The sequence below is a fragment of the Cervus canadensis genome, chromosome 1 (genome assembly GCF_019320065.1).
Source record: "Cervus canadensis isolate Bull #8, Minnesota chromosome 1, ASM1932006v1, whole genome shotgun sequence".
Taxonomy (NCBI): domain Eukaryota; kingdom Metazoa; phylum Chordata; class Mammalia; order Artiodactyla; family Cervidae; genus Cervus; species Cervus canadensis.
The window spans coordinates 31,818,591-31,840,628 of NC_057386.1; the positions used below are offsets into that span (position 1 = coordinate 31,818,591).

The 22,038-nt window shown below is 40.9% G+C and overlaps 1 protein-coding gene across 4 annotated transcripts in view; it reads left to right on the forward strand.

Moving 5' to 3' along the window:
* Positions 1 to 22,038, forward strand: part of STX8 (syntaxin 8) — a 211,434-nt gene that overhangs the window by 109,133 nt on the left and 80,263 nt on the right. For 2 of the 4 annotated variants that reach the window (XM_043474302.1, XM_043474328.1), the window contains 2 exons: positions 6,097 to 6,198; positions 7,754 to 7,893. In XM_043474302.1, the coding sequence (XP_043330237.1) occupies positions 6,097 to 6,198; positions 7,754 to 7,893 (242 nt within the window). The remainder of the gene's footprint in view (positions 1 to 6,096; positions 6,199 to 7,753; positions 7,894 to 22,038) is intronic. The other 2 variants (XM_043474312.1, XM_043474322.1) reach the window with 1 other exon arrangement.

Sequence of the window (22,038 nt, forward strand, 5' to 3'; positions counted from 1 at the left end):
GCTCTGTTCCCCATCCGTATAGTTTTATCTTTTGGAGACTGTCATATAAATGGAATCATACATATGAACTTCTGTAGTATTCCACCGTACTGTTGAGCCCATCCAATGGGTTGTTCTAATTTGATTCTTGTCTTTTTCAGCTTCACAGTTCACATTTGGCTCTTCTCTGATTTCTGGGGTTTAAAAAAAAAATTTTTTTTTCCCCGTAAAACCATATCTTCATTTGATTCAAGAGTGTTCACCTTTACTCGTTGGGTCATTTTTATTGTAACTGCTTTAAAGTTTTTGTCAGATAATTCCAGTGGCCGTGTCATCTCAGCACTGCATCTGCGGACTGTCTTTTCTCATGCATCTTCAGATTTTCTGGTACTTCACAGGCTGAGTGATTTTGGATTTGATCTTGGACATTTTGACTATTATATGATGAGACTCTGGTTCTTGTTTAAAAGGAAAATTTATTATTTACTTGGTTATTGTTTCTTCCTTTCCTGTATCTTTGCCCTTCTTATTTTTTTTTTCCCCATGTTTTGCCCTCTTTAACCTTTTCCTATGACTCCTGGAAGATTGTTCCAGTTTGTTTTCCAACTAAATCTTTTACTTAGGTTACAGTCTGTTTAACTGCTTCACTGTGGGTTTTTAATTTGACAAGTGTGTCTCTACCTGGAGCACTGTCTCTAGTAACTTAGGTCAGTCCCTCATTGTGGCTCTCTGTTGTGTTGTATTGATTTAGTGTCTTTTTGAATCTTGTTTTTAAAAGGAGAAACCTCAAGAAACTGGTTTCTCTTTTTCTGGAAGGAATTCTCTTTCCTAGCACAGAAGGGGAGAGGATGCTCCTCCTGTTATTACACCTGTTGGCCGTTAGCTCGTCTTCACACACAGGTCAGTGGCTTTTGTTAGAAGTTGGGAAGGGTCCTAATCTTGGCATAGGCCTCTGTCACACATGTTACAGCCCAGCTGAAGGAAGACTGAAAGGTCATGGGGTTGATGGTGGGGAGGAAGAAGGAAGGGAGCCTGTCCCTTCTGCCCAGCCTGGCCCACCTGTCCCAGCTTAAGATGCGAGCAGGTGCAGCCAGGGAGCTTTCTCCCAGGCCTCCAAGGCCGAATTTTCCCCAGCGGCTCCGCGTGGGTGGGCAGTAACTCCCCACTCTAGGGTGCCATGGCCGATGTGTTACTTTTCTTTTGCTATGTCACAGGTTGATCTCTCCTTCTGTTCTGTTTCCCTAACCCCTTTCCTAGGGTTAGGATAGGGTTAGGGTTTCCTAGTGTACAGAAAAGTGTACTATTAGATGTTGTCATCCACCCCATGTTTAGTTTCCATGGTAGGAATAAAGGGAGTTAAATTAATGCCCTCAAGAAAAGCTCTTTATTCACTGTTTGTTGTGGTTTTTTTTAGTGCTTGTCTTGAAATGTTATTAGCGATATAAGCTAAAGGCATAACACAATGACTTTGCAAGTGCCAGCATCCACTATGAGTTCCAAAAGGTACCATACTTATCTGAAAGTATGTAACACACTTCTGGCACTAATATGGAATTTACTGAGACTGTAACTGAGTATAGAAAAATTAAATATAATTAGACTCAGCTATGTTGGCATTGTATAGTATTTCTTACTGCTCTTTGGTTCAGTTTTGCGTCACACTTCCTATTGTCCATTTTTTCCCATTCTGTGTTGGAATGGCACTTGGTATCTCGAGTTAATACACAATAGCAACATAAGTTCCTTCTTGAAACCAAATGCAAATAATTACCAGGAATCAAAATATCAGTTGCCATTTGGAGGCCGTACTGTCAGGAATCTGAAAGAGTCAGCTGGTTGTTTCTTAACCTGTGTTCTGAAACCTGTATTTAATTTGCTCGTAACAGTCTGTGGTTGGGGAAATTCCCCCCTTCGAAGCTGCTAGCCTGCAAGGTGGGAATTCCCCCAGGCTCCTTGCCCTTGGAAATCTCCTTCTGAGGTCATATTAAGGAGTGAGTTCAATTAAATCAACCCACAGTGGCAGTGCAGACCTTTTAAAAACTAACTTGGCAGTGTGTTTCAAAGTCCATGGGGCAGTCATGATCACACTTAATTAACTTAAGGAAACAATAGAGAAGAAAGAAGATGATCATGGAGGAAAGAATTCATTGACTCATGATGTAGAAATACAGAAGCATTCTCAGTATCCCACAATAGGCTATTTTTAATGAATGTTTATTTTAATGGAATGAATATTTTGTAACCATTAGAAATTATAACCATGAAGACTGTGTAACAACATGAAAGCATACAAATGATATGTTAACAGGGGGCAGAAGGCTCATATATTGCAATTATATAAAAGTATGTATGTTTATGTCAAATCTTAGAAGGGAATCCATAGAAGTGATTACTGGGATGTTTGGATAATCTTATACTTTTCCATCTCTCATTTATAAACTTGCTATTATATAATTTTTATCAGTTAAAAATAAAGGGTTTTCTTTTCTTTTTTTTTTTTTTTTGGAAAGCAAACAAACTAGTAATCAGATGAGGTTTACCAGCCAAGATGTCTGGTCTAAGATGAAAACATTAACCCATTCAGTGTTGACTACTGGTTTTTGTTTAGTTAATCTTCTACTGGTTTTTTTATTTACCTCTAAGTTATTAATATTTATAAATCTAATGAGAGCTCTGTCCAGAAACCCAGTTAACATATAACAACTGACATATTTAGAATTTGACAAGGAATATTTTCACTTGACTTTCTTATGGTGCTATACGCTTATTAAGTCTGAATTTTATAATATTTTATATTATTGCAACTTTCCTGGTGGTCCAGTGTTAAGACTCCATGCTTCCAATGCAAGGGGTTCAGGTTCAATCCCTGGTCAGGGAACTAAGGTCCCACAAACAATAAATAAATAAATCTTTTTGCTTTTTTCCCCCTGTCTTACTAAATAGTGTGGGACTTATAATAAAATGTTCAATAGAAGTTACCAGAGAAGATATTTTTGCCTTTTTTTGTTATATAGGTTATTTAGGAGTGGTTTCCTTAGCATTCAAATATGGTTTTTTTATTCCATCTTCTGTCACGTGTTCTTTCATCCTGATGAAAGATTCCTTTTTATCTCTGATCATACTCCCTGACTTGAAATTGATCTGATCCATATTAATACAACTGTGCCAGCTTTATCACGCAGATACTTTCTGTGCTTTATATTTGAAGTTATTGTGAAGGCATATAGTTGAGCACTGTGGTTTATTATTATTTTTGAATCTTGCCTGACATTCTTTATCTTTCAGTTGAGAAGTTGGTCCATTTATATTTAATATGATGATCGACACAATTGGGTTTAAGTCTGCCATCTAGGTACTTACGGCCTTTTGTCCTGTCTGTTCTCTGTATCTCCTTTCTTGCCTTCTTTTGAGTGAATCATGCATATTTGGTATTCAATTTTATTCCCTCTATTGATTTTTTTTTAAGCTATTCCTCTTGGTGGTGGTTATATGGTTGGTGGGTGTGTGTTTGGTTTTCTTTATTTTTTTTTTTTAAGTTATTGCTTTAGAAGTCTGTTGTTTAACACATTATTGATGAGAGACATATTAATACATCTTTTTTTACCCAACCATTATTGATGTGTCAATATCATTTACATAACAAATTGCTGGCCACAGGTATTAATTCCTTAAAAAAAGTCCCCTCGTCAATAATGAGTTAATATAATAATCACTAGTCACATATGGCTATTTAAATTAATTGAAATATTAAAATAAGTCCCTGACTAGAGTACGGAGAATGGATTGAAGGGACGGAGGAACAGAAACAGGAAGGTAAGTTAGGACAGTTTTAGAAACACTGGAAACTTTTTGTGAGGTATTACTAACAGAGTTTAAGGGAAATGGTAGGATTGAAAGATAATGGGGAGGTAGAATCAACAAGATTGGCTAACAAATGGAATGTCAAGTGAAGGAGAAGGGAGAAGTTCATGTGACTCCTAAGATTTCCTTCTTAGGCAAGCAAATTAATGATGGTGCCATTCATTAATTGAGGCAGGGAAGAGAGGGGAGTCAGATTTGGGGGAAGATGAGGAGTTTTGTTTTGGAGACCTAGTGAGACAGATATTTGTAGGAATTTCAAGGAATTTCAAGTAGTAAGCAGTTGGCTCTGTGAGTCAAGGGTTTTTGGAGAGCTGTGTAGAGCAGACATTTTCTTTTTAAAAAAATTTAAATATTTCAAAAATTAAATCAATTTAAATAGTTTCGAATGAAAATAGAATAGAAATATACAGAACTCTGGGGATCACCAACATTTAAGAGGAAGAGGAGGACTCCTCTGGTGGCCTGCCTGCACCAGTGTGGGGGACAGGTTCGATCCCGGGTCCAGGAAGATTCCACATACCTTGGGGCAGTTAAAGCCTGTGTGCCACAACTACTGAAGCCCACCCATGTGCCTAGAGCCTGTGCGCCACAGCAAGAGAAGGCACCGCAATGAGAATCCCTAGAGAGTAACAATTAGAGCGTAGCCCCCGATCCCCACAACTAGAGAAAGCCCGCACACAGCAGCTAAGACCCAGTGCAGACAAAAATAAATAAACACATATTTAAAAAAAATAAAGAGGAAACTCTAGACAGAGCTTATAGATAGTTGAAACAAAACTAGGAGAGAATATATCCTTGAATACAAGGAAATAGTTGTGAATGGATGGTTAAATAATAGTGACTGGTTTACTAGGCAAATGTTGTGTAGGTAATATTTGACAAAATTGGCTTAGATCCACTTTTCTAAGAAGCAGCAAGTTATTCAGTGCATTGAAATTATTCAGTGCTTTTATCATTTATACTCAAATCATTCATTCCCTTTATCTTTTAGTATTTATCCTATCTTGCTGTGTATTAGGCACTCTCCTAGGGATAGGAGCTACAGAGATAAGAGTTAGTGTCCATCATCCTCTTCCTGTAAAAGAAAGACATGCAAACAGATACCTGTTGTTTATTTGCTAAATCGTGTCCGCAACCACAAAGAGGAAGAGAGGGAAGGAGGGAAGAAGGAGAACCAAAATTGGAAAAAAAAAAAAAATAGCATATAGAGTTCATCATAAGAAACTCAAGCAATTCAGAAAATACAGGCAAGATCACCAAGGACCCCACCACTGAGAAATAATCATTATTAACATCAGGTTAACACTGTCTGGATGCATCTTTAAAGGTTGGTACATATAAAAGGAGGGATGGAAATAATTTTACCTAATTAAGGTTATACTATATGTGCTATTTAAATGTTAAGTGCTTAATTTCACTTTTAAAAGATAAGCATAAAACATAAACTTCACATGAAGAATTCTTTCTAAGAGGTGGTAATTGCTAAAAGATCCATTTAAGGTTAACAGAAAAATAGCATAAAACATTGAAACCTTGGTTATTTTTACAAAGCTGTGAGTGTATGTCTTAATTTTCAGCAGCCTGATATGACTCTAATGTCAGTGATGAAGAAATTAACACCTTAGTTTCTTTTCACCTTTCTCCCCATGTTCCTCCCCTACCAACTGCTTCTTGAATCTTCACCTTTAATTCCATTGTCACTGTTTATAACATTTGTCTACTCCTCTGTAACCTGATCCATATATTTGTTTATTCTCAGCTCCACATATTTGATTCAGTTTTTACCATCATTTCTTGTGTCATGGCCTCTGGCTTCTCCAGCCCAGAGTTGTGTATTTTTTTTCACCTCTCGGTCAGCTAGATTTCATCATCAAGCAGCTTTCTTAAGAAGGAGCCCAGTGGTCCCCAAAGTCCTCTATACCGTCTGTCTGTCACCTTTATACTCAGATGACAACTTGGCCGGGCATAAATTTGTTGGGTCATGCTTTCTTTCCCCTGAACTTTTGACACTTCTCCTCTGTCTCCTGGAATTATGTTGAACTTTTTTTTTCTTTACTACTCCTTCCCTCTCTAACTCCCCCTGACCATCAGTGAATCAGAACTGCAGTTTTCAAAGAAATGTAAGTTCTTTAAAACCATCTCACACACTGCAGTTGAGAGAATTATTACTAGGAGGGCCCACCACAGCTATGAGACTCTGATGTGAGCCAAGGTATTTTTGGAGTGTTAACCACGCATCTTTGTTTTCCTTTATAGAGATAATTGATGACCTTGCCAACCTGGTGGAGAATACCGATGAGAAACTTCGCACTGAAACCAGGCGTGTGAATCTGGTGGACAGGAAGTCCACGTCTTGTGGTAAGAGATCGCTGTAGTACAGCTCTTGCTTCTCTCATCGCTTGCGGATAAGCTTCCCACGTTTGGTCTGATTTTACTGCAGGGATCCGCTTGCTCTTCGAATACATTCAGTTTCATGTGATGAAGTGTTGAAATTTCTAGAAGATCCCTACATCTTGGTGAAAACGAAGTGAATTGTTAGGAGTGCAGGGAAAGTAGAATGCATTGTTAATTTTTTTTTTTTTTAAATTTAAAATAAGAAACTCTCCTCCGTGCTTACCGAGAATAATAGTTTGGGAAATTGACAGTGTCATGCAGACGGTGGTGGTAGATCTCATGGGTTTTACAGGCCACCTTGCTTGTCTGGGGCCTTGTTTTTTAGTCACAAGTGTCCTTGCTGAAGCTGGAGCCATAGAGCAGTTAGAGCATAGAGTCTACAGTCCAGCTGAGTTTATATCCTGTATTTAGTGATGTTGTCTTTGGCAGTTCTTTTACTTCTTAATACCTTGTGCATGAAATGAGGAAACATAGGTCAAAATAAGAATCCCCAGGAATGATGCTGAGAGTGCTGATTCCCTGGCTGTCCCCTTGAGACTGAGTAGAGTGAGGCTGGAGGCTGGAGTTCCAGAGGGTTCATCACTTAACAGGTGTGCCAGGCACTCCTGATGCAGGTCCTTGCTCTTGGGCAGACATTCCGATGCAGATGCTTGTCGGGCTTCAGTGATCTGTTGCCCAGGCACAGTGCCTTGCCCACAGGTAAGTGACGATGAATGGTGCTGACAGCCGCAGTCATTACACTCATGGTTATTTGGTGTTTCATCTCACAAAGGTGCACCAGGTTTATATAGCTAAGACTTTTGTTATGCATAACAATGCAATAGCACTACCAAAAAAAGAAAAAAATCTAATGAGCTGAACTTTTTGCTTTTAGCCTGATTTTAGCCCTTTCACTATGAAGAACATAGTGGATCCCTCTGATCTGTCCAGTTTTAGAAGAAGAACCTCTATGTGAGGGTCACCTGTGATGCACAGTTTGAGAAGTGCTACCTCCCTTGCCTGTGTGTGTGATCAAATAGAAATCTAGAACAACCAGGTGATGGAGGGCCAGGTAGATATATAGACTCTGGAATCTCAGAGGAAGTGGAACTTGGGGGCACCCGCCTGCTTCCCTTTCATCACCTGTCTGCTCCTCTCAACCTGCCAGTTCTCATCCACCGGATACCAAGCCAGATACTCTGCGCTCCTCCTCCTATAATAGGGCATGTGCTTCTTTCTGCTTCCTGCCCAAAGCAAAGCCTTCTTGATTTTGCTTTAACAGCCTTCTCATAACTTCCCACCATGCTGTTCTTTGCATCAGATCCTGAGTCTCTGGCAACAGAGATACATGGGTTCACTCCCACCTCCATCTGTTGTTATCTTCAATTCTCATATAAACTTAATCTTTCTGAACTTGCGTTTCCTTGGCTGTTTAAAAAAAAAAAACAAGTAGATAGCCTGGATATCAAAATGAAATTATATAAACCATGTAAACTATCCAACACTGGCCATTGTCCATGAATTTCCGTATTTTGTGCAGAGCGCGGCGACAGCCTGATAGTGAAGAGTGTGGGGTCCAGAGGTTGGACTCACATCCCAGCTTCACCATTCACTGGCTGTGTGACCTTGGGAAATCCCCTGTGCCTTGATTTTCCCATCTCCAAAATGGGAATAATAATGGTACATATCTGAGAGGGTTGTTATAAGGAATACATGATTTAATAGAGATAAAGATATAGATGATACGTCGATAGACAGATAGGGATATATAGCACTTAGAACAGTGGTTAGCACATAGTAAGCAGTGAGGAAGAGTAAGTATTAACTGTTATCATTATATGTCAGTCTGTTTTGCATTTACAACATAGCGGTCCTTAGCATGTGCCATTCATGACATCACAATGAAGAATATTGATTCTACTGTTGCTAGTTTTTTATTTTATAGTTTTACCTGGTATTGATGTTTGTATCTAGAAATGTCCATAAAAATATTCTGAGCTGAGCTGTTTAATTTTTCTGTCTCTACAAATATGACCACTTCCTGTCTCTACAACTGTGACTACTCTAGGTATCTCACGTAAATGAAACCATACAGTATTTGTCCCTTTGTATCTGGCTTATTTCACTTAGCATAATGTCTTCAGTATTCCCCTATGTTTTACCATGCATCTGGAATTCTTTCCTTTTTTTAAGCTGAATAATATTCCGTTGCTAATATTTATACCACATTTTGTTTACCCATTTATCTGTCAGAGGACTCCTGGGTTGTTGCCACCTTTTAGCTACTATGAATAGTGCTGCAATGTGCATGAATGTATAAGTATGAGTTCAAGCCCCTGCTTTTTGGTGTAAATGCCCAGAAGTGAAAAGTGAAAGTGTTGACCACTCAGTCGTGTCCAACTTTTTGTGACTCTGTGGATTATAGCCAACCTGGCTCCTCTGTCCATGGGATTTTCCAGGCAAGAATACTGGAGTGGGTTTCCATTCCCTTCTCCAGGGGATCTTCCTGACCCAGGGATTGAACCTGGTCTCCTGCATTGCAAGAAGATTCTTTACCATCTGAGCCATCAGGGAAGCCCCATCTGAAGTAGAATCACTGAATCAAACTGTAATTCAGTGTTGAATTTGGAGAAGGCTCTGCCACACTGGCCTGACCTTTTGTTTTGCTTTCAACCTTTAAACTCTTAGTTACTTTCTACTAGTTTTGTTTTGTTCTTGTTTTTTTTTCAGTCTGGTAAAAGTCCAGTTGCAGGGAGGAGTCAGGGACTTCTGTAACCTGAGAGGGGCAGGCAAGTGGGGTTAGAGGGTAAGGTCCTGGGCCTGCCTAGTTGGAAAGTATAAGAGGAGACCCTTTCCCCATTAAAGTGGGGCCCTAAAGAGCTATACCCTGGGGGAAAAAGTGAACCAGAACCAAACTTGCCTTTGGGGACTGTGGAGAAGGCAGCCTTGGCCCTGAACAGATTAGGAGAAGAAAAGGAAGAAAGACTATTTTTTCTGACAAATTGTGGTCACAGAAAGGCCCTCGTGTGCATTTGTATCCTGAGTAGCCACACTCATCTGTTGTAGCTCCAGGTGCCTGGCAAAAGCAATGAAATACCTCTCTGGAGGAGAGAATATTATCCTTGGTCTCTAGGAGTCAACCAGAAATAAAATGTGCAGGGCAATGACCAGCACCCACTCGAAGATAATCTGGCATACACAGAGACAGCACGACACGAGCAGGGACCAGCAACAGACTGCAGAAACCAACCTGCACACACTTGCCGTGTTAGAATTTTCAGATGTAAATGATGAAATCAATTATTATATTTAAAGAAAGACATGACAGGCTTGAAAGTATCTTCAGAGAATAGGAAGCTATAAAGAGTAACTTAGAAAATCAAAAGGGATCAAATAGAACTTCTAGAAATAAAAAGTAACTGAAGTTTAAGACTCTGTGGACATATTTGGTACCTGGCAGAAGAGGGACTCAACTAGAGGACAGATGGAAAAAAAAAAACATATTCTCTTTCTGTAAATGCAGGCACTTACAAAAGGCTATCCAGACACCATGGAAGTTAAATTATGATCTTAATAAAAAAGGTGTTTAGTGGGGTAAGGGCTTGGTCTAAGAGCCTCAGGACATAGCAAAGAGTTAATCATTTGCTTTCCCCAAGTGCAGGGCCAGGTTGATCATTGATATGTAAACACATACACATAGTACATGAAACTGCAAGTAGGGCATATTTTAACTGTTTGGGGGTGGGGGTGGTTGGGAATTAAGCCTCTCAGGGTAAGTTAGTTACTGTTAACTTGGTGACTGTTTAAGAGGGCTTGAGTGAGCTAAGAATAGCAGTGACGCCTCATCATTTTACTTAAGGGAGTGCAAAAAAAAAGGCTGTGAACCGTGAAATGGTCTTTTGTTTTCCTACCGCCAGCATATCGCCCTACCGATCTGATATAATATCAGTCATAGATGCTTTCCCAATGAGGAAATTTCTGGTTGTATAGACAGACCCGATTGCAAGGGGGCCTGCACAGAAGGGCCCGATGATGAATCTGTTTGTTCAGTTGTTAACAAAGGATTCAGATGCCTCTTTATGAACCTTTCACTCGGCAGCCTGGGCTTTAACATTTTTTTTACTGGGATCTTTGGGTGGTTTTTTTCCCCACCTCCCTTTTCTTCACCCACCCTCACCCCAATAACAACAGCATCAAGTATAAAACAATATTGTCTCTCTCCAGCTTCTAAACGCAAACGAGACTGGTATTTTTCATTGGCACCTACATGTCCGTTCAGATCTGTTATGTGTGCTAAGGACACCCACATAAAAGCAGCATCTTTGTAATTGCAGTTTAAATATTCATTGTGCCCTGTCCTCATTAGAATTCAAAATAGAGCCTCGTCTGAGTCTGACGGACGCAGCCAATTGTGAAAGGCCAGGCTCAGAGTTCTGAATGACCCGGGTCGAGGGACAGTGTTGCTTCTCAGCATATGGACTATTACGTAATGTTGTCTAAGCACAGCCATTGTGAGTTTAGCAGCGTCTCGGGGATGTGGTTAGAAATCAGCCCTGCTGGCACTGTGTTAACACTGTCTCAATCTGGAACCACTGGATTTGCCTTCCACTCCCCAGAAATGGAGTGGCTTGAAGGAGGTGGATCAGTTCAGTCATTCAGAAAGGATAGTCCACCATGGGTGTGAGCCCAGGCAGACCCAGGTCACAATCTGGGCTCTGACACTGACCACCTGGGTGACTCGGAGAGTGGCTTGCCCTCTCTAGGGCTCAAAACGGGGCTTCCATGGTTATTCTGCGGACTACACAAGAGTGAGTGGGTGGCATCATGCCTATGCTACTGAGTCCTCAGTCAATGCCAGTGATGTTAAAATGTGGCTGTAATTTGGTCAAGAGCCACCTTGACAAATAAGACTCAGAAGCTCTTACCTCTCTTTGAAGTCAGCTTAGAATGGTCTTTAAGGAAAATAGTGATGATTCAAGAAAGTTATGCTGGGATATTATGGAGCTAGGAAGTTTGCATCCTCATTTAATCAGAAATGGAGTCATTTCCCCGCCCCCAGTTAAGCTGCAACTTATAATCTTGTGGCTGAAGACATTTCCAGTCATGAAATTAGCGAAAGCCACCTGTAGGGCATATTCAGGTGGCATGGCTTTACTTTTGTATAGTGCAGAAATGACTTCTTTTATTAGCACGTTATTATTACTTATTACAGATTTACTTATTACGGACTTATTCCCATATAGACTTATTTAGACCCAGGGTAGGAGCAGCATTAAGCCTTTTAGAATACAGGCATACATCGTTATATTGCACTTTGCTTTTATTGTACATCACAGATGTGGGGTTTTATTTGTGTTTTACAAATTTAGGGTTTGTGGCAACCCTGTCCTGTCAGATGATGGTTGGCGTTTTTTGGAGATTATTTTTAAATTAAGATATGTACTTTTTTTTTTTTTTTTAAGACATAATGCTGTCACACACTTAGTAGACTACAGTATGGTGTAAATGTAGCTTATATGCACTGGGAAACCAGAAATTTGTGTGATTTGCTTTATTGTGATATTCCCTAGAATAGCTACTCAGCCAGCCTGAAACCAGCCCCTGGAGAGCCAAGGGGGCTCATTCAGTCTTTTTAGTCTCCGTACGCTCCCCTTCCCCTTTTTAATTTGGCTTTGCTGAGTCTTAGTTATGGCATGTAGGCTCTAGTTCCCTGACCAGGGATCGAACCCAGGCTCCCTGCATTGGGAACTCGGAGTCTTAACCCCTGGACCACCAGGGAAGTCCCTCGGCCTCCCTTTGTCTTTCTTTTTTCCCTCTTCCATCTTCCATGGAAAACATACTTAGGACTCAGTCCTTTATTCTTTCTTCCTTGGCACTTCTTCCTTAAGCTCCTCTTTTGACTCTCGGATGGTTTCACAGGCACCTCACAGCTCTGCATCCCAGACCCCAGCCTCACCTGAATCTCAGGGTCCGTGTCTTCATCCGCTGCCACCCACTTTCTCCTGATGCCCCCACCCTGCCACCCCCCAGAACGCTCTCAGTCCCTGTATGCTCATCGTAGACTCATTGTCTTTAGCCCCAAATAAGCTTCCTCTTTCGTTGCTCCCCATTTCTTCAGGCTCAGAACTTCCTTCGTTCCCTCAGAGGCTTTCAGAGGCCAGACAGCAAGTCTCCTTGAAGGAAGTGGGCCCTCGTTGTTCTCTCTGGTGGCAAATGAGGGAGTGAATAGCAGAGTTTTGCCACGTGGGAATGCCACGCCGGATCGTCTGTGTGTTTATTTTTTTTTTATGGGGAGCCTGAAATCTGGATCTTTAAGTGAAATTTCCTAATAGTTTAGTGTTGACAGTAAACGAACATTTAAAAATATTCCATGTGGGCCAAACAAAATGTGGCAAAGCCCTACCCTTTGGGGCCCCTCTCTCACTTCTGTTTGGTCAACCCCTGGGCCTGTCTGAGAATAACTCTGAAGTATCTGTCTTCCCCGTTCATCACTTTGGGTTCTCACCACTCTGTTTCTGGGTCTTGTCACATTAAAAATAATAACGAAAGGATTTCCCTGGCAGTCCAATGGTTAAGAATCTGAGCTTCCATCCCAGGGTGTGCAGGTTTGATCCCTGGTTGGGGAACTAAGATCCCGCATGCTCTTAAGGTGCAGCCGAAAAAGTAAAAAGTAAGTAAATAAAACTTTAAATAATAATGGTAATGAAGAATTCTGTTTACTGGGTACAGAAAAATGTGCATGATTACAGCATTGGTCGTATTTATAGAAACTGTGGCCTGCCATTTTGTGAATTTGGTGTCTGAATACAGGAGACGTCTACCTGGCTACCAGTGTTACCAGGATAAACCAGATGAATGCTTCTCTTAAGAGTTCCCTTATTTTGTTAATGTGCCCTTTTCAGTTGATTTAAAACTGTTTCTCTCCCTAGACATATCAGCTGTATATTTTAGAGAAATGACTTTTCTCCATCATGGAGATAATAGGTACCAGGAAGTGAAACTACAGAGCGTAAAATTCTTAGGACACCTGCTTCTAAAGTCCAAGCAAATACTGGGGCACTCCAATGAATATATTGGAATTGCTTGATACTCATTTTAGGAGCTGAAATGTATAACTCGCAGTCCTGCCCTTCTCTGGGCACTTCTGAATACTCCCCTCCTGGGCCCCATGGGTGCATGTGGCATTGGTGTCATGTACGCGTGACATGTTTGTAATCAGGTGTCTTTTATATGTGACCACACCACTGTTGTCTGCTTTGGTTTTGAATTCCTACTGTGGAAAAGCCTGGTTTTTCTGCTAACAACATTTATTTTAGGGGAGCGAGAAAAGGAGCAGGCTGTTTAAATGTTGATGCTTTGGCTTAATCCAGGCAAAGTGAAGCCTTTGAGAGAAGCGCCAAATTGGAAAACCCCTACTTAATGGAAGGTGATTGATAAGGGCTGACAGCCCCAGAGCTGTCACCATGACTGCCTGCGAGGCCGCCACGCTTTTCTAATCTGTTACGAGGCAGTGACTTTTGCTATCATCAAGGGGTCAGAAATGATCACAAAGTAGAATCATTTTTTGATTATTGTTTTTGCTCGGTGTGGTTTGGAAAGATAAGGTGTGATTTCCAAGGGCGGCTTCTGTTGTGATGGAGTAATAACCACAGTGCACGGGCTTGGCTGATACCCCTCCCCTGGGCATGTTCGTGCGAGTTTTCTGGTTATGTCTGTTCACCAGTGAATTCGTCTTTCAGCCTGCTCTATGGGACCGGCAAGTACTGGCTGGGTTTAGAAGGATGATCATGGCCTGGGACAGAGCATGTTTTGCTCACTCAAAGTGTATCTCACCTCTATCGTGTGTCTACCGCTTAGGGGAGGCAGAGCCCCAATGCCTACTCAAGGTACTTGTGTGCCTGCAACCTGACTTTTCAGGAGTTTACCATTACACGCCAGTGCTTCTCATTCTTACACTGATGTTATTTTATATTTGTAAATTGAAATGAAGAATTGGATTCTCTTTGTGACCAAAATTAATCCAAACTGGGAAGTCTTGGTATCTTTGATGTCTTTCTTTTACCTATAAAGTCAATGGCTAAAAAAAAAAAAAAAAAGTCAATGGCTTAGTGACACTGTGTTGCAGTCACTCATTGGTGTCTGACTCTTTGCAGCCCCATGGACTACAGCCCATCAGGCTTCTCTGTCCATGGGATTTTCCTAGGCAAGAATACTTGAGTGGGTTGCCATCTCCTTCTCCAGGGCATCTTCCTGACCCAGGGATTGAATCCAAGTCTCCTGTGTCTCCTACCTTGGAAGGCAGATTCTCTACCATTGAGCCACCTAGGAAGCCTGGTTAGTAACGCTGACTATAAGCTAACGGTCAACATTACAAGGGTTTATTATTGGACTCTAATCCAGTTATAATTGGATTTCCTCAAAAGAAATTGGCTGCTTTCCTTATAGCTAGATTCATCCAAATCTTCATGAGGTCAGTATGGGGGGGCGGGGTGGGGTAGTCAGTGCCTTAGACTATATGGTCTTTGAGTTGATCCAACTTTGTTATCCTCTTTCCATACCCCTTTGAGGAGAATTAGACACTTTCAACCTGCTCGTGCACACACACGTGCACACACACACACCACATACACACACACACACACACACACATACATGTCGTCAGATGTGAGCCAGGGGTCTCGGCCAGAACTTTGCTGATCTTATTTCATATAGGGTGGTTGGCACCAGGTTAGATACTTTCAGAGTTAAATCCTACCTGAACAGGGACTTTGACTTTTGATGTTATGTATTCCTATTTGAGGGAAAAAATTTAACAATTATATATCAGAATAAAACCAAGGGAGATAGGGTAATTTTTAAATGGAAGATATAGAGACCATCTGTTGTAGTATGTGTTTGTATTGGAAAATAAAGCACTGGGCTTATTGAGCGTAACTCCTGGGTTCTGTGTTATAAGTAGTTGGAAGAGCTGCCTCACACGTTTCTCTCAATTTGGCTGTTATAACTCTAGGGTATTTTTAGTAAATTAAATTTTTTTTAAAAAGAAGCTGTAATTTTTGAAAAACATCCCCCAAATTTAAGTTTTGGGTTCAGGTTTTCATGCCGCTCTCCCTCAAAAATTGTCACTATGAAATGGAGTAAATGGACATGTAGCTGATTTTAGGGTTATTTAAAGTCACAGTGATTGACAAGTGGATTATCTTCTCTCTGTATTATCCAAAGGGAAATTCAGATATCAGACGACCTCCCTGACTTTCTGGTTCTTGCCGCTCTGTTGAGGCTCTCTAGCCAAGGCCAGTTACCAGCGTGTACTCAGAGAACGTCGTTTTACTACTGCATCAGCCACGATGCCCAACGTGGATGCTTCTGAGAAAGAGTTGTTCAGTCCTTCAGTTGTGTTCGACTCTTTGCGACCCCATGGACTGTAGCCTGCCAGGCCTCCCTGTCCTTCACCATCTCCCTGAGCTTGCTCAAACTCATATCCATCGAGTCAGTGATGCCATCCAACCATCTCATCCTCTGTCATCCCCTTCTCCTCCTGCCTTCAGTCTTTCCCAGCATCAGGGTCTTTTCCAGTGAATCAGTTCTTTGCATCAGGTGGCCAAAGTATTGGAGTTTCAGCTTCAGCATCAGTCCTTCCAATGAACACCCAGGACTGATCTCCTTTAGGATGGACTGGTTGGATCTCCTTGCAGTCTAAGGGACTCTCAAGAGTCTTCTCCAACACCACAGTTCAAAAGCATCAATTCTTCGGTGCTCAGCTTTCTTTATGGTCCAACTCTCACATCCATACATGACTACTGGAAAAACCATAGCTTTGACTAGATGAAACTTTGTTGGCAAAGTGATCTCTGCTTTTTAATATGCTGTCTAGGTTTGTCATAGCTTTTCTTCCAAAGAGCAAATGTCTTTTAATTTCATGGCTACAGTTACAATCTGCAGTGATTTTGGAGCCCAGGTAATTTTGGAGAAAAGAGTAACCACTGGTAAAGTTGAATAGAAACAAGCAAAATTAAAGGAGTTGTCATACCGTCAGAAGTCATAATAATTAATACCTGGCTGCAGTCATTTCTTACTATGCAGAGCGTCTCTGTCACCCTCTTCTGCTGCCTGTCCAGGACTAAGTCCCAGCCGCCACTTTTCACTGAGAAGCAGGCTTCACAGCGGTGCCCATGTGAAAAGTGATTCAATTTCAGGGCAGTGCTTCCAGTCCAGAGCCCTGACATTAATTTTTTTTTTTAAGTCTTTGTTGAATTTGTTACAATACTGCTTCTGTTTTATATTTTAGTTTTTGGCCCTGAGGCATGTGGGATCTTAGCTCCCCCACCAGGGATCAAACCCACGCTTCTGCACTGGAAGGCAAAGTCCTAACCACTAGACTGCCAGGAAAGCCCCCAACATTATTATTATTATTATTTTTTAAATAACTTGCCTCTAGACCTTGTTGCATTCATAAAAGCTTTTTTTTTTTTTTTTTTTAATTAGCCCTAGGGATCCATTCATCTGCTCCAAGAGAACCTCACCAGCGTCGCACTTTTTAGTTTTCTGCTCACCTTTTTGTTTTTCGTTTTCTGCTCACCTTTTCTATCTCAGAGCCAGGCAGTCATGACACTTTCCAGTCATTGAACCGGTGTTAAATTCCTGAGAAAAATTGATTTGGAGCTCATTTGAAATCACTGTTGGGTTTTCTCTGTCCAAGAGTGTGAGCACCGAGATCAATTTCTCCGGATTAGCAGCAAAATGATCTTTGTATTGGACTCTGGCATCAGCGGTCCATGACGCGGCCCTCCGCGCATGCGCATTATCGAGGACTCCTGTATCTCGCTTTGTGCTGCTCGGCGCTGACTGCGGCCGCGAAGTGAGACTCGGTGGCCTTGGGAGGGCAGGTGTCCACTGAGCGGCTCCCTACCTCACCACTCCACATTCTTCCCCAGGTTGATTTATGGTGATAAGAGCCCTTCTTTCTTTTGGCCCTCCAAGCACTCACTCCTTTCAAAATGACTTTTGCATTTCTTGTCTTATTTAAAAAAAAAACAATATTTTTTTTTGTTGCAAGTTTGGAGCTAAGATTCTTCATCATTGTGTTGGCATTTGTCTGATATAACTTCTTACCTATAAACCAACAGAGCAGTAATGTGAGTCCATATTTAACCCCCTGAACTGTACACTTAAAAATGGTTAAGGTGGTAAATTTTGTGTTACATGTTTTTTACCATAGTAAAACAATTTTTCTGTTTAAAAAATGAGTAAATACTTGGTGTACCCCATTCCAGGAAATTATGGCAAAGTGAGAATAAAATTCCTTGTTATCTTTGTAAAATTATTTGTAATATTGTTCCATACAGCCATTTGTTATATGATGTGCTAACAGAATCTTAGTTATATCTATATAGATTTGCCTAAGCAAAATAGAAGTAGGAACAGAAATGGCTTCAAAAACTAGAGGGCATCTTGAAAATAAATATAAGTGAATTAAGCATTGTGGTTGTTATATCTTATTCTTGCCATTCTTAGTAATACAAAAAAAGAGACATAATTGTAATGCATTACTGGGTGTGTGTGGGGGTGTGTGTGTGTACTCTTAGTCATGTCCAACTCTTTGTGACTTCATGGACTGTAACCCACCATAGACATATACATAGTCATAATAATGTAGACATTAGCTGTTACTTTAGAATTATTTGAATAAAAAATTTTACTTGTGCATGAATCATTTTGATGCAACAATTTCTTTAATGTTGAGGTCTTTAGGTTTACAGGGCCTTTAAAAACTTGAGGGACAAGCTTCTAAAAAGTAAACAAAAATCTGTTAATTAAAATAATAGAAAGCTTATCCAGTAACAAAAAATTCAGGTAACTTTTAAAGAGTCCTTTGTATCTCCTTAGCTGGATATATTCCCAGAATGATGAACTGCAGACTCCTCAAATGTTACTGTTGTTGTTGGGAATGGTATTAGTAGAGTAAATCAGAATCTACTGCATGTGTTAGTAGAAGAGAATAAGTTAGTAAATATATTGATGTTCTTAGGAGCAAAACAGAGATAGCAAATGGAAAAAGTAAGAATGAACTTTATGGTGTTAGACTTGAATTAGAAGTATCACTGTAGACTCATGATTTAAAAATAAGGAAAAAAATTTTAAAAATAATACATTTCTTTTAACTATTTGAAGAGGCTAGAAGCAGTGATACTCCAGTATTTGAGGACAGTTAGTGCCTAGATCTTTTGGGGTTGGCCAATAAGATCTTTGGGAAAAATTCAAACAAACTTTATGACCAATCCAGAAGTTTCTAAATAGTATTTAACCTCCCCCCTGCCAACCCCCACCCCTCACACACACATGCAAACCAAGTTTTTCTTGTAAAAACAACTAGGTTTGTTGTTCTCTGCTTCCAGGTTTGGAGCAGAGAAATTATAAGTCAAGGCTGGAACTTCTTGGGTCAGAAGTCAAGGAAATGCACTAACAATGATGAGGGCTTGGAGCTGGCTTAAAGTGACTCTTGTTGGTCAAATTTGGGCAATGGAAATAGTAAAAATAATGATGGGAATAAATATTGGATTTTTTAAAAATGTATTCATGAGTCCACATCAGTAGTCAAAAAAGGCAGAGGTGAGGCTGAGGGTCATCTTGCCAATAAATGTAGAAGAATGATAAAATTATAAAATCATCATTTTGCAACCACCAGTATAATCATTTCAGAATTGTCAATGGATGCCAAATTGTTAGGTGAGAAGGTTGTGGGAAGTAGGATGTTCACAGTCTCAAATGACCAAATTATTAATTACAAAAGAAGAAAGAAACTTGAACAGAGTGACCACACTTAGCATCACCAGGGTGAGTGCCAACCTCACATTGTGCGGCTCCAAATGTGACACAGATGGAAGTAACGCAGCATCATTGCCAGATCTAATTGAGAGAAACAGACTAGTTCAGATTGGTGGACAGTCTATAAGACAACCATCCTGGGTCCTTTACAAGTGTCTTGGAAGAAAGAAAAAGATGGGAGCGCTGCTGTAGGCTAGAGGAGACTGAAGAGAGATGACAATTAAATGCAGTCTGTGGTTTTGATTGGATTCTGGATCAAAATTCACACAGCCTCTAGAGGTATAATTGGGATAATTAAGGGTATTTTTTTTTCCCTTTTCTGTAAGTTTTAAATCTTTCAAAATAGTAGGTCAGGGTGGGGGAAAACGGAAAATATAAACAGTGAAGTTTCCCCTGGACTACTGTCTTGGTTCACATTTACTACATTTTTTTAGGAAGGGATGAATACATGGTGAAGCATCTGGGTGTACCCCAGTAGGTGGTGCTTTCCAGTCAAGTCTGAAACCATAGGAAGATCTCGAAAGATGAAGGCATCTTAATATGAGCAGGATTAGGCGAACATGGTAGGTGCTGCACACATAGGGTTATGAGGCTCTGGCTATGCAAGAAAGAAACCCTGATCTCTTTGGGGCTTTTCACTGAAGACCTAGGCCATCAAGAAGGTAAGAAGCGAAACTGAAGGATGGCCTGCCTGCACATTCAGCTTATATGCTTCCTCAGCTGGAATACTTGGTGAACTTGAACCCTCACAGTTTAGATTCCCGTCCTGAAAGTCATCCCGCTGTGAGGAAGTTGTCTGGATGTTTATCTTCCCACTAGACCTTGAGCTTCCTGAGGTCTTTCGGCTATGTCTTTCAATTCTGATTCCTAGCAAATGATGGACTTTGAATGATGGACTTTGAATGAGATTTATTTGAGAGGCAGCTGAAGTCCAGTGGGTGACGGTTTTCTTTCTTTTCTTTTCTTTTTTATTATAGTTGATTTACCATGTTGTGTTAGTTTCTGGTGTACAGAAAAGTGGTTCCACTTTATATGTATATATGTGTGTGTGTGTATATATATTCTCTTTCATATTCTTTTCAATTACGGTTAATTACAGGATTTTGAATACAGTTCCCTGTGCTGTACAGTAGGACATTATTTATCTGTTTTACATGTAATCGATTGTATCTTAGATGGGGGTTTTCTGAGTCTTCAGGCTTTTTTAAGGACTTGTCAGTCTGGAAACATAAAAATCTGAGTATGGCTAGAAAGTTTATTACATTATGAATGACATAGATAGGGATCATTTGGATTTGTTTCTCATAGTCGACAATATTCTAATGTCTAGGGCCATTAAAAAAAAAAGCCACCTGTCGCATCAGTAAATTCCTTAATTAAGTTTAGTAGCTTGCAGCCACAGGCTACCCAGCCACCATCATCCATTTTGCAAAGGCGCGCGCACACGCACGCACACACACACACACACACACACACAGGAATATTACTCAACCAGAAACAGGAGTGAAGTGCTGATACATACTACTCTGTGGATGAACCTTGAAGCATTACATTAAGGGAAAGAAGCCAGACCCCAAAGACCACGTATATGAAATGTCTAGAAGAGTCAATTATATGGAGACAGACAGCAGATTAGCGGTTGCCATGGGTTTAGGAGGAAGCTGGGGGGGTCTTGCTTAGTGGGTATGAGGTTTCCTTCTGGGGTGATGAAAAGGTTCTGGAATAAGATAGTGGCAGTGGTTGTAGGACTTTGTGAATGTAAGTCATGCCAATGAATATACATGTTAAAATGGTAACTTATTATGTTATGTGTAATTTACCACAATTAAAAAAAAAAAGAAAACCATGAAAAATAAGGAGTAATTTCTCTAGGATCCTGTGGTGTCAAGCAGCACAGGCAATTTGGGAAGGCTGAGGGTTTCCTGGTTTTATATAAAATGATGGGTTATTAAACTAAGGTAAGTTGGGGGCATATTTGACTCTTGAAGCTGCTCACAAGGAGAGATGTTTCTGTGTCCCTCCTTGTCAATCATAAAACCAGCAAAAGACAGAACATTGGATCCAACTCAACAAGACCATTCCTATGGTGTCACCAGTGCCACTCAGTGCGTTAGAAGCTCCAGGGAGCCTGCTTACTTCCCTGCCTCCTGATTTCTGAGTTTGTTTTATTTTTCGTGAATTCCTGGATTTGGAGGCCTGTGAAATCCACCCTTAGACCCGCACTAGCTAGAAATACCCTCCCCTGCCCCCCCTATTGAGTATGTGATAAAGTTTTTGAGTTTTGTAAGGAGCGGTGACCAAGTGCGGCCAGTGTTAGTGGTTTGTGGTCGTCTCTTGCTAAACTTTTTCTTCCTGTGGTACCTCTCACAAGTTCTTCATTTTCCATGACATGCTGAGGTTGAGGTTCAAGAGGATGGATGGGCAGACTGGCAAAATGTGTGCTCCTGGGGCGATGCAGGCTCGAGTCGAGGAGAGAGAGAGAGATGGGGGAGGGCAGAGTAGAGTGAGGGGTGGTAGAAAGGAAATTTAAGAGATGGGAGAGGAAACCTAGGGAAGAGTGGTTTTGAAAGGTCAAGAAGAGAGGTCCCCTGTGCTCCCCTATGGAATCTGCTTCCTGACTGTGATTCCTTTTCTTGGTCTTCACAGTGGAGGGCTTCCCTGGTGGCTCAGACAGGCCACTTGCCCGCAATGTGGGAGACCCAGGTTTGATCCCTGGGTTGGGAAGATCCCCTGGAGAAGGGCATGGCCACCCACTCCAGTATTCTTGCCTGGAGAATTCCAAGGACAGAGGAGCCTGGAGGGCTACAGTCCAAGGTGTTAAGAGTCGGACATGAGTGAGCGACTAACGCTAAGTAATACTGGAGGAAGCATGCAAAGAATCGGACACAACTAAGTGACTAACACTAACAAACAGTGGAGGGAACAGCAGCTGTTTCTTGATTCCCCAAATCATTTATAAATGTGAAAAATATGGCTGTTTGGATGAGGCATGGCAGATGG